Source organism: Contarinia nasturtii, unplaced genomic scaffold (genome assembly GCF_009176525.2).
Source record: "Contarinia nasturtii isolate CC-2019 unplaced genomic scaffold, AAFC_CNas_1.1 Cnas_scaffold_285, whole genome shotgun sequence".
NCBI lineage: Eukaryota > Metazoa > Arthropoda > Insecta > Diptera > Cecidomyiidae > Contarinia > Contarinia nasturtii.
The window spans coordinates 2,264,062-2,277,590 of NW_022197640.1; the positions used below are offsets into that span (position 1 = coordinate 2,264,062).

General features: G+C 33.7%; 1 protein-coding gene across 1 annotated transcript; it reads right to left on the reverse strand.

Annotated features, from left to right (window-relative positions):
- Positions 1 to 9,489: 9,489 nt before the first annotated feature.
- LOC116337468 lies at positions 9,490 to 13,087 on the reverse strand. Its single transcript, XM_031762064.1, has 3 exons — positions 12,576 to 13,087; positions 10,093 to 12,463; positions 9,490 to 9,974 (listed from the first exon to the last, which is right to left on the reverse strand). Exons 1-3 carry the CDS (start codon positions 12,669 to 12,671, stop codon positions 9,784 to 9,786), a joined length of 2,658 nt encoding a protein of 885 aa, XP_031617924.1. The 5' UTR covers positions 12,672 to 13,087; the 3' UTR covers positions 9,490 to 9,783.
- Positions 13,088 to 13,529: the final 442 nt, after the last annotated feature.

The window sequence follows — 13,529 nt, forward strand, 5'->3', positions numbered from 1 at the left end:
CAGTACAATATCCTTTGACATTTGGATGATGTTTTTTTTAAAATAAAAACAAACACACAATTATAAGGCACGCTTGGATTTTCGCGATTTTATCGATTCTCTATTAAAAGATCGATTGAATAATTGAATGTCGTTAAAGTGATATAACATTAATGTGCAGGACACTTATGGCAAATGAGCACATTGAAAGTCAACAAAGCTAAAATACACTCACCGGACACTTGGTAAAAATGTTTAACATCGACATTTACCTTTTACTCTCTCACGCACATGTCGATAGAAGAAAAAAAAATGTGCCTATGCTTGAAACAAATGCTTGTTGTTTTTCTTCTTATTTTTCTTGGTTATTACACTCTCTCTCCATCTCCCTTCTGTTTTCATTTCGGAAATCGAATTGCATTTGGGATTTTGATTAGTCAAGTGATCAATTCATTAGTTTCAAAGTGTATGTTCACCTTGCCTCTTGATGATTTCATTGAATTTACGTTATTCGCATGTCGAATCCAATACTATACATAAAAATGACACTTGAAGCCGATCAATCAAAACTCTATTGAAAACTTTATTGTATTTTCAAAAAGCGATTACTAATTCAAATGTTTGATCAGCCATTTCTTAAATCATATACCAATACATACACTAATTTTATACGTTAACATTCAAATTGATTTGATTGCTTTTGTTTCAATTTTGCATAAGCTATCTCATATTGGAGCCGCAACATTCTAATGATTGGGATGCAAACAATAAAAATATTCGCTTGTATTGTATACCATTTACCTTGTGTCGAAGTGATAGTAGGTGCACCATTGTTTTAGCGATTAAGATCCAACCAGCAATTATATTCGCTCAAGATCCGTTTTTGCATTGTAATTTTGCATTTCATTGAACTTGAATTACCGTGGCTAATGTGCGGCGCACAAGATGCTAATCAAATGTGTGTGGTATATATGAAAATTCGTGCAATTAAATTCATGTGTATATGGTTTGTTCTTTTTTTTTACTCAATCGAAAAAATTGACGTCACTTCTTTATTGAAAACTGGCTATCAATACCACTGTTTTTTGCTTAATTAATTTTCGGAACATGATTTTTTTTTCTTCAACAACGATCGATTTGCGCTTTACCTTGATATTGAGCTCTTACTTTTATTGGTGACTCATTTGTCGTACGGTTATTGTCTTTCATTTCAAATGAACCCGGACTAACGATCCATTATCTGCGAAAAATTACAGACCATCATGCAATAAATGTCAACTGTCTGAATTGTTGTCACTATTCATTGTCGGACAATATTTAAATCAAACCAGTCATTAAAAAAAAATCAAAGAAGAGTTTTCAATTCGAAAGTCTTATGAAATAATTTGCATTTTTTATTATAACATCCATAATATTACTAGTTCAGTTTTAGACGATTGGAGCGATTAGAGAAAAAAAAACTGGTTATATCGAAAGTGAAACATCCGATTTGATTGTATACTCGGTATGATGATGGCTGGCATGTTTTATATGAAACAAAAAATCGCAAACCAACTTAACAGCAACAAAAAAACATTGGAGCCATTCGATTTGGTGACGGACGTTAAATAACGAGAATTGTGATAAGATTTTGGCAAGATTCTTTGTTCGAGAATATTTATTTTTAAAAAAAACGGGAAATACACCTTTTTTTTATACATTTTGGTAGATGATATCGGATGCACAAAAATAAACGGTCGTAAAATATTTTATACAAATTTTGAATTATCTGTTAAAATTCGAGAAAAAAAATTCCTCGCAAAGTTCATATTTGTAGCGAATTTCATTGGCAAACACCAAAAGTTAACTTCCATGAGAATGATAGGAGAATGAAAAAAGTATGTCTGCTTAATTACAAATTGTTTAATAAAATTGTTTTAGACAGGTGATGGTGCAATCAAATAATCGAGGAGATAAAAAGTGAAACGCTGAAAATGGCACGTTCTGATGTCTCATTTCATACATCTTCATTAAATGCAAGCAATATATGATGCAGATGATTTTTATCAAAGTGAGCACACGCATTCCAACTGCATCAATAATAAAACACGGTATGCAATGACGATGACAGTGGCGACAATTTTGCAATCCACTCATAATTGCTCATATTAATTTATAATTTCGTTATCAATGCGAGCATTTATTTCTTGAATTGCATTTATGCGCTCTGTGACACTGTGAACGAGAATCAATTTCATGATTGTTTGTTGTAGTGACCCCCCTTTCTTTCTCCGTTTTTTTTTCTTCTCTTCTTCATTTGATACGCGTCTTCTCACTTGCAATCAATTTCATATAAGATTTTAAATGCGATTAAATGGATTTGTGCGGTACGTGTAATGCAATTTAATTAAATCATTTATTTGTAACGTTTCCATAAAAATAATTTCTAAACAAACGTTCTGGTTTTGTTGTTTTGTTCACTTTAAATTCACTTAATTACGATATCAATCGATGTTCGAGAACACCGTCGCAATGCGACAATCAAATGTGTGTGTACACACACGCACACATGACAATCATCGTTGTTTTGAAGATAGAGAGAAAAAAAAGAAATGGAATGGCAAATAAGATGTTACCATAAAAACTAAAACAACCTAATTAAAATGTGTGTATGAACGAATACGTGCACACAGGAACACACAAAATAGCTGATGCATTCGGTTAACAAATCAATAAAAATCAATCGGCAAAACCAACACCCATCGTATCGAACGGTAACTTTCCCGTTTCTCTAGTTCTCTGCAATATCTCGCAATGTTTTGTATATGCGTGCAATAGTTGGATCGTAAAGTAATCCCAATTACTAATTTATGGAGTGAACCGACTTCTTCTTTTCCATTAATTCGTTGTTAATGTTTGTAATTGGCCGACAAATCTAAAATAACACAAGAATTCTATATGCAATGCATTTTTCTTCGACATTTTTTATTTCTTGTGAAATAAATAAATTGTAAAATCTTGATGTGCAATGAAATTTCAAATTAGAAAAAAAAACAAACACCGTATTTATGACTGTCGTTGTCTTTCTGCTACAATATCAAAATAATGGATTTCTTGTTCTATATATCTCTTGCTTTTTGTTTAGTTCACCGAGAGTATTCATTTGATGATCGCAATATACAACATTTTATTTTTCAGAACAGAACTTGTTCTACGAATAAAAAAAAGGAAAAAAGTTAAAGAAGAAATTAAGAATTGAACTTGTGGCAGACTTGTTTCAACGATACCTTTTGGCATAGAAATTTCGTGAGTTTGAAATCAAACGTCAAAAAGTAGATCCTGTTTCAATTTTGCAACAAATTGTCACAATAAATTGTTCAGATACCGTGATTTTTTTTTATTCTTCTTTCATTTATTCATCAAGTATATATCTCCAACTGTGGCATAAAAACTGGCGATGATAATAAAATTGAACGAAATGCACCTAACTGCTTTTCGAAGACGAAAGCAACCAAGAGATGCAAAGAGAGTTACAAAGGGAAAGGAGAGCGAAGGCTTCATGATAAACTAGCGCTATTTTTCTTCTTGTCAGACAGTGGCGACGTCCAACGATGTTAAATTGTTGAACTCGATTCGCTTAATATGGTGCCATCAATTCAAATTATTTATTGTGTTATGTTATAATCATCCTTTTCCACCTTTTCACCGAGCGCGCAATCGCAAATCATTGAATAAATAACTATAAATAAGCCGGAATAATAGCAATAATGGCAATTTTACAATTTATACGAATATTGCACGTGGAGAAGAATGAATCTATTTCTTTTTCCCCATTTTTTTTTCTCTTCTAAATTATGGTAATTACACACTTATATCGCTAGTATTAATTTTTAGCACTTTGGGATTTTTAAATATAATTAATCCAAAAGGATTAATAGTTAGTCCCAAGGGATTAAAATATTATTTTATAATTATAAATATATTTTTATTTTAAAATTCATGCACATTCTCTAGCCAGCATCAAAAACATCATCTTATACTATTCTCTCAACTTCATATGAAAGAATACCAACAATTGTTTGATTACACTGAAACGTCATCTATATGAGAGTCAACTACTACACACGTATCACTTTTACTGGCGTTCAACGACTGACTCGCCAGTAGACGTGATGCGTGTGTAGTAGTTTACTTTCATATAGTTGCCGTTTGATTGTTGCCATACAATTGTTGTTATTCTTTCGTATGAAGTGAGAGAATAGTATGTAAGATGATGTTTTTGGCGCTCGCTAGAGAATGCGCATGAATTTTAAAACAAAAATTATGTTTATAATTATAAAATAATAATTTAATCCATTGGGACTAACTATTAATCCTTTTGGATTAATTATATATAAAAATCCAGAAATGCTAATAACTAATACTAGAAATATAAGTGTGTATATGTGGTCGTTTATATTGTGGATGCCCACAACTCTCTACAATTTCTTTTGTCAAGTTCGAATTGTTTATATATTTAACATATTAATTTAGTAATTATCGTATGCAATGTTAAGCGATGGCTCTTTTGCTCTGTGGCTCAGTTTGTGATGTCGTCATAAAGTCATAAATTGGTTGTCGCATGCTGAGAGTGCGAATTGAAAGATGCATCCCATTATTTTGATGTCTGTTGGCAAACCCAATGGCAATTCATTTTAAAGCAAACCATGAATAAAAATGAATTGAGAAAAAACATCGATGCAAATTATATTTAGAATAAAACGGTTGCGCATATTATTTTCAATGTTTATGTGTGTGTGAGTGTAAATGAAACGCTGACAACGGGATTCACATCAAACGACAAATCTCATTAGAAATCAATAATATATTTATGTTTGGAGAATTGGAATAAACTCTTTTATCTTGGCTCAATTTTGCTTGTTTATCATGGCATATGCAATACATGCGATTCTCCATTGCAATTGTATGTTCGTTTGCAAACAGTGAGCAATCCTGACCGATCAATGTTAAATTTCATGAAATCATGCAATTCAATCCATTGACCGTCGTCTAAACAAAAATCTTCATTACTTGGTCAGATGGTCGTAAAACGTGTTCATCGTCACTGGCTTTCGTTCGGACTATGTGACAAAGCCTCTGTCATTAGTTCGTGTTTCTCTTCTCTTTCATGGTGCATGTAAACGTAATGAATTTTGTGACAACCACAAACAATGATCGATTCAGATCTTTGTGTACTACAGACGCCTCTTGATCATCGTCTCATTCTGCCTTTCAAAATAAAATTCATTCTCACTGAGGTGATCCTGCATTCTAAGCGTTACATTTATTACATCAGTTAATTTGACTTTTAAAAGCATTACCATGAAATTTATACAAATGAGATTGGAAGTCGGAACAGATAAAACAAGCGAACGCATTTGAAAATACAGTTTCATTTTTGCATCTTGATAAAATTTGATTAAAGCAAACTGAGCGCGCGTTATGTATATGAGAGTGTGCGCCAAAACGCAAACATTTTGTTCGTGATTGAGAAGAGAGCATTTAGCGATTGCATGCAATCAAATATGCATTGATGGCATTGTGTAAATCGTTCCATCAATTTTGTCATGATTTATAAGCGCGAATTTGTTTCTTCAGCCCCGGCATTCTGATCATATTGAGAACGTAGACTTTGTGTTGATAGAAAAGAAACAATGTAACACTATGTCATTGACAAGACTCGAACATCTCTCATTAATTTGCTGATGAAAAAAATATTACGATATTTGGATACACGAAATTTACACAAAATATGAATAAATGTCGGTAGCTACATCAAAAGCATCAAATAAAAACGGTTATCTTCAAAAAAAAAACTCACAGAATTCGCACAATGCATTCTTTAACAAGTTCAAAGTGAGTCCAGAACACAAAAGAGACTCGGTGTGTGTTGAGTGTTGGGAATGGGTACGAAATAGAGAGAGAGAGAGATTGATATGCCGGCACGCAATTCAATATTTCATTCCTCATGAAAAATGACATTAATCAGATGAATTTTATGCTATGCGAAAATGATTATTCAATTTATAAGGTTAATTGATGTGGTTTTTTCGTCGCTTTTTTTTTCATAAAGAAACGAAAAAAATAGCAAACGTTAATTATTACAATGAAAATATGATGTCGAGTTTCTAGTCTAACTGTTTGTGTTGAATTGAATGGGCGAAAGGCCAAGACACCGTCTCAAATAAATAATATCGTCCAAAAATTGTGGAACACAAAACCACTGCATAACCTATTTTTTCAGCATTTTGTTCAATCTTTTTTTCTAATGAAAGGTTACAACACATTCACTTCGTCGGCGTACTTCGATCACATGAAAATGGCTCGTGAATTCTCCTTTTAATATTCATTTTGTATATTCAACGGTACAAGGTCTCATGTATTTGTGTGTAAGTGTTTATAAGCGTGCACCCATTTACAATTTATGCGATGTAACAAGTGTATCAATTTGCAAACAAAAGACGAAGCAAACACACACTAAACTCGAATACAACCATTATGCGGTGTTGAATTCTTATATGTCGACGCTTGAACGCTTTCTATTGTTTTTTTTTTTTTTTTCATTTTGTGATTCGTCAAGAAAATATGCTGTAAATGTCTACTATGTTTATCCCCAAATCAATTCGGTCGATCTTTATTTTTTGTTTTTATGTGTTCTGCTGAAAGAAATAGCATTGTACAATCAAATTTCAATACGCATATACGGAGCATATTGTCTGCCAATATTTGACTGAACGGAATATGAGAATGAAGAAAGTGTATGAACGGCATTATGACAATAATAGGGTTCGTGTGCCACCTACGATTGTATATACAGTGTACACATGGCTTACTGCAATCAAAAGCTTAGCCGATTAAATGTGTAGACTGTTTTGTTGTTATTTTACTCTCTTTTTTTTGTGCAATGCATTCTTGTCCGAAATGATTTCTCGGTTACCTAACTCGATTGCGTGAGCGCTTCCACGAATATTTATTATTATTATTTTTTTAAGTTAATTTCATGAAAAACAAGAAAACAACGATGATAAAGAACAGCAAAGTACATACAATCTATATTTCTTTTTTTTGTTATTGTAAATTCGGTCGTTGTTTGTTCGCTTCGTTTCCGTATTCTTCTTCTCTCCATCATTTTCAGCTGTTGTTTTGCTTCACAATTCATTCGCTCACGTTTCGCTGTCATCGTGCCAAAACAGAACATGATATGCAAAATTCAACACACATAACAGAAATGATTGCATATCGCAAAATGAACAAAACAACGAATTCGTTTGTCGTTGGCAATTAAGCGAAAGTAAATCGTCTTTGCATGTGGAAATGGAGGGAAAATCATTGAAAATTATACTTGTTTCTTGAATATGCCTGAAGTCTAGTGCCGCTCAAAGAATGTTTATCTAAAGAACCGTTAGACTGCAACACAATAAGAAGCATTTTCCGAGAAGAAAGCAAACTTACCGAATTTATCAAAGCAACCAACATTTACTCCGACTCTAAAGAATAGAAAAACATTTTTTTTGCTTCGATTCAATACTTACTGCTAAAAAATATTCTCCCGCTAAAAATCTAATGTAATAAAATGTAAACCCCAAATTTTTTTGTCTTTTTTTTTGTGAAAGAGTCACATTTAATTATTCTCGTGTAATTCAATACATCGGTATTTAGCTTTACGAAAATTGTCTATCTATAGAAATTGAATTTTTTCGATTCAATTGCAATAATTTCTTCTAATTCTGAATGCAAATGAATATATATTAACTAATATATAAATGGAAAAGTTGTACGCAAAATAGACATATTTTCTTTGTTTAAATAAATGAATCTAATATGAAATATTGAAATGTGAATCTAGCATCAAATATGAAATGTATTTTTTTTGACAGTTATTTTTAATGTACTAGACATTTTAGGTTGTCATTCTTTCGGTGAAACTTAAATTTCAATGGAAATTACATCGGTTTGTGGTTGATCGATGGGTTCATCCGAATCGCAAATTTCCTCAATTGACTTGTTCAATTCATCTTCAACATTGTCCATCTCGGCATTGGCAGTGGAAACAGCAACATCGTCTTCAACTGGCTCTGGTACATCGTTCAATACACCGCTTGGTGTATGGATTGCTGAAATCGGGTCCGACGCTGGTTCGTTGAATACCTGCATTTGTTCATGTGCAGTGTCCTTGTCTCTGTCATCATGTGCCAGTTGTTGTGCGATTCCCAAAAAACGTTTTGTGAAAACTTCCGATGACGACAATTCATTTTCTGCTGCATTTAGCTTTACCGCGAGAACACGAATTTTGGTTGCCATTCGAGTGGTTTTCCGTTCGTATTCGATTAACTTGGCATCTCTTGCGGCCACTTGTTGTTTCAATTCATCACGTTCCATGATCAAATTACGGAACATTTTTTTCAAATGATCTTCCAATTTTTCGGCGATAAGTTTGTAGTTTTTGGTTTTTTTTTCGAGAAGGGCTTGTCTTGCCATTTTGAGCACGTTTAGGTTTGCACGTTTTCAAATGTATGAATTTCACAACGGTACTTATCAGATTATTAGTTTATTCTAGCTGCGTGTAGTGTATTCTTCGACGGCTCGAGAGAAAGTGAAACGCAACCGACTTGCCTACCACAGAAATTCAATGCCAAATCGATGTGATGTTGTCACACACACACACAGCATAAGATGATTCTACGTCACATAAATTAACGCCAAATATTCACCACCGCATCTATGCATGTATTTGTTTCGATTTCGATTGATGAACAAAAGATGACAACTAAATTGGTTCACAATTGACGAAATGTCATCGAAAATGGACCAAACTTTTTAAACCGCAAAATCAAATGACCTATTTTGTTGTAAAACTGTTGAGCGGTTTTCGTTTAAAAAAAATATATTTCTGTTCGTAAATTGTACAATGTGACAAATGAACGTTATTCCTCTGTTTCAATAATCCAATAAATATAAACTCTTTGAAAAAGCGTTTTTGGTAATCAGATTCCATCGTTTCCATTTTTGGCAAATAATTCAAACTATTTATTTTCAGTAGAATTTGAGAATTTTCATTTTAGCCTTGTACGAATTTAAATGAGATGTGTTTGCCTATTGCATTCGTACCATATTGTTATAAAAGCATTGAAAATGGATGTTTTAATTAATCGAATTCTGTCATGACCATAATTTATGTAGTTTCTTTTCCTTCGGCGTGCAAATTGCCGCGCAATACTTACATTGAAACAATATTACATAGGTCATCCACTAAGGTGCTACACGGTAAAGTGCTTATATACGCATACAAACCGTCGACGAAAAGCAAAACAAAGTTCCAAAATGAAAAGAAAATCCAAAAACAAATGCAGATACCATTTGAATACAAAACAAAAGCAATTCAATTTTATTTGAATAAAAAGATATCAATAAATGTTTATGAGAATTGTCTTAGCTACTAATAGCTATTGCTAATTTGTATAGATTTCAAAATGATGATTACAATGAATGGGTTCATTTGTGTAAACAATTTATAGCCACGTTAAATGTGTGCTCGTCTAAATATACGGAAATAATAAATGGAATAAAACAGGAAGTGAAAATACAAGGTTTCTCTTCTATTCATATGTTCGTCAAGTGTTCCGTAGCTGTCTTGATTGTAAAATAAAGAAAAATGATATAAATTGTATTTTTTTTTTTTGCTTTCAAAAGAAATCGATGGAATAATTCAGTTTTATATAATTAATTTGGCATACGTGCCACCGCATACTGTCGTTCAGTCGTTTTAGTTCAATTATTCAATGTTGATTATTTGCCGATGGCATGAGCGTTTGGATGATTTGCCAAATTTCCAGTTTCGTTTAGATATGCCAAATTTTTGTTAATCAATGTTTTAGCAACATCCAAACCATTTTCGTCACATAGGTCCACGATGTACGTTGTTCGATTCAATTGCAAGCTGTATTCAACTGCGACAATTTTTGCCGTGCATTGATTACCTAGGGGAGAATCACAAAAGAAAAGAATAGAATCAATTTAAAATAATCGAAAAAGAATCAATAACAATTATTAAACAATAGAAAGGCAATTTTTAAGTGAATGGCCCTAGTTGATTACCCATGATTTGTTCAAGACCATTTTTGGCATCAGGATCAAAATGACAACATCGATTGATCTGTTTTATGCGGTTCAAACGAAAATGCATTGCATACTCGGCATACTGATCCCATGCCTCTTCATATTTGAATGTTTGGCTTACGCGTACCTTGCCGATATTGCCATAGTCCACATAGTATACAGAGAACACATATTTGTCGATGACGCTAATTACCTTTGCTCGGTAGTACCAATCATTGAACAATGCAAAAATCTTGTCATTTAACTTGGGTAAACAATTTGCAGTGTACTTTACGAAACGCTGTGGGTTTGCATCATCATTTAGAATCTTTGTAAATTCGTCCACATCCATTACACGATTTGGATCATTTATCATTGTCCCATAGAATTCTTCGACGCTTACTATGTGTTGCTTTTCTACCAAAATTGTCGAACCAATTGATAGTGTCGATGGTTTTGGAAAATCAGCCATGGTCGGTGCTGTCGTTTTCAATGCGATTTTTTCAGATTCTGCTGATTTCATTGGTGTTGCTTTTGGTGCCCAACCCATATTCTGATTGGTAGTTAATTCTGAACGGTGCATGGGTTCCTTTACTCCATTCAAAACAATCATGTTTTGCAAACCGTTGTCACAACGTTGTAAAATTTCCAGATCAATGTCAGTGTGCATTGATTTTAGTGATGTACTTTTTGGTTCCAGAACTATGCTCGCATTGGCAGTTGGTTTTGAATGGTGAACGGGTTCATTCGCTCCACTGTTACCACTGATATTTTGCAAATCGCGACGTAAAATATCCCGATCAATGTCGATCGGCATGGTTTCTTTGGTTACATTCAATAATTTGTTGACTTGAACCGGTGCTGGTTGAATCTTTTTCGGTGTTGGATTTTCCTTGTGATTTGTGGATAGAATTCTTGGTGCTTCAAATTCCCCATTGATGCTTGTATGTGGCACCGTCTCACTTCGGTCTTTTTCGTCGAACAATTCCTTCACGACTTTCTTTGGAGAGGTGAGATCGTACGTTTCGTCGTTTTGGTAATCATCGGACAATCTATTTAAAAGATTTGTCAATTTTCGTCTGGGTGTGATGAGCGTATCAATATTGTAAGTTGGCATGGTTGGTTTGTTAACTTCCATGGATGTGGTCACTCGCTCTGGTGCTTTTACAATCTTTTTCGGTGTCGTGTATTTTGTCGGTGACGTTTGTGGTGCCTCAAATGAAATCCCATTTTCGACCAGCGAAATGTCCATTTCGAAACTCTTTGGATTCGTTGAAACATGTGTTACGTACTTCTCGATATACTCATCGGACAATTGATTAACTATTTTCGTCAGTTGAATTCTGGCGAATGGGTTCGATGATTTTTTCAATGGTATTTCTGGAACATTTTTGATCAAATATTGCGACGGATCAGCAAATGGATTGAAGTCATGTTGTTTCGCCGATACTCGTGTTGATGGTGGCATTGTCCGTGGCGGTGGTGTTGGTGGTGGTTGTGGTGTTGTCAATGACTGTGATGGTTTCTTTTCAATTTTATCGTGACAATATTCATCATATTTTTGCGGTTTCAGCATACTGTTGCCAAAGAAATACTTGTAAAAATTCCATTTATTTTGTTGTTCAATCGCAAACGGATTAACGCCCGCGCTAATAATATTAACCAGCATTAGATTCTTGTCATTGCATATGATTTTGTATTTAACAAGCGTATGCAGTAAATCACAAATACTGTGATTATCTGGCACATGAACTAAACGAGACATCTTTGCATACGGTGGAATCAATTTGGCTGCATCTGTAACCTCATAAATGCCACACTGTTGCGATGCGATCTGAATCACACAACCAATGTCAATGAGCAACGCACCGTACTGTTGTTTCGAACTATTTTTCTCACGGCATTCATATTCCAGGCGAACAGCACGAACCATATACTTTTCCTGATAAAAGTATGCAAACATTTGGCCGGGTTCGGGTGTGTGTGTCAATGGTTTTGGTGTTGCACCGTACAAAATCAATTGATCTGGCATGGAATTTTCATCCAGAATATAAACAATGCCGGCAGATTCGTTCACGATATGAGAAATATAACCGAGTCCCGTGTAATTGGACGTGTATACAACATGACCATTCGATGTTTGTGGCGGCTTTTCACTTTCGTTCAAATTGAATTCATCCAGCATCGAGTACAATATCAACAGATTTTCCGTATTTTGAGCATCATTTTTGCCGATTGGTGTTGTATTGATGCGTTCAATTTTTTTTAGGTCAGCATTCAATTGCATAAATTTGGTGCAAAGTGACGAGAGCACCACTTCAAATTTCGTCGAATCTGAGTCATTGAATTGCATTGGTTTTATTGAGTCCGACTGTATAAGGTGATAAACAAAAATTGAATACGAATGAATAATTTCCTGAATACTGCCGAAATAAATGTCGAGCGAACAAAAAAAAATCAATTATATGTATAAATGACATTACCAAATGTTCAAGTCGTCCCAAATTAAATTTCGTTGTTTTTATGGTGCTGCGCAATTTTTCATATTTTTCCATGTAATTTGCTTTTAAAATATCCATTTTGCCGGCGTATAACTGATTATCGGCGTTTTTTTTATTATTTTAGTCAATTGTAAATGAATTTACTGGGCAAGAAAATTATTTGTTTGCAGCGTCGTTGTAATCGGATTCGCGCCAATCGTCAATCGGCCATTTGCATTTATTTCCATCAAAGAGAATAAAAGAAACACAACGCGATCCGTTTGAGTAAGAATCACACCGTAATGTGAACCGCCAACCAAAAGTCGGAACTGTCAATTCCATTCACAATCAGCAACGTTCAATTTTCGTGCTGACACATTTGGTTGCAGTAAACCGATCGACATTCTTTATAAAAATGATGATGAAGAAGAAGAAATGCACGAAAGAAATCTCCAAAATCGATAGAAAAACATTTTTGTTTTTATTTGCACAAATGTTTCGTCCGCTCAAAAATCGGATATCATTTGTCAGGACAACAGAGAAAAAGAGAAAGAGAAAGCAATACAATGAAACAAAAAAATGGTGTCTACGCAATGTATTCATATACAAACCAATCAAGATTGCTAGAATAGATATATTTTTGATGCGGTTTGCCAAAAAGTCAACGTTAAAAATAAAAACAAACAGAAATAAAACATATACAATACGTTTTTTTGTTGCTTGTTATATAGAGGAAAAGAGACAGAGAAAAGAGGAGCGAGAGAGCTGAAAAATGTTGAAATAAAATGTCAAGTGTTTGCGAATAAAATGAACTGAGTGAGGCAAGAGAGAAAAATGGTATTTATTTACTGTTTGCTTCGCTTCAGTTGGATATGTAAAAAAAAAACGTAAAAAGAACATTAATTGCAGTGTGTGAGCTACATTTTTGCAATACATTTTATTTGTTGATTTTTCAAG

Bases quoted from the DNA above. Each gene is read 5' to 3' on its own strand.
- LOC116337468 (XM_031762064.1), bottom strand. From the start codon at position 12,671: ATGGATATTTTAAAAGCAAATTACATGGAAAAATATGAAAAATTGCGC. The intron at 12,464-12,575 runs GTAATGTCATTT...CACCTTATACAG, and splicing joins TGGGACGACTTGAACATTTG to TCGGACTCAATAAAACCAAT. The intron at 9,975-10,092 runs GTAATCAACTAG...ATTCTCCCCTAG, and splicing joins TGGTCTTGAACAAATCATGG to GTAATCAATGCACGGCAAAA.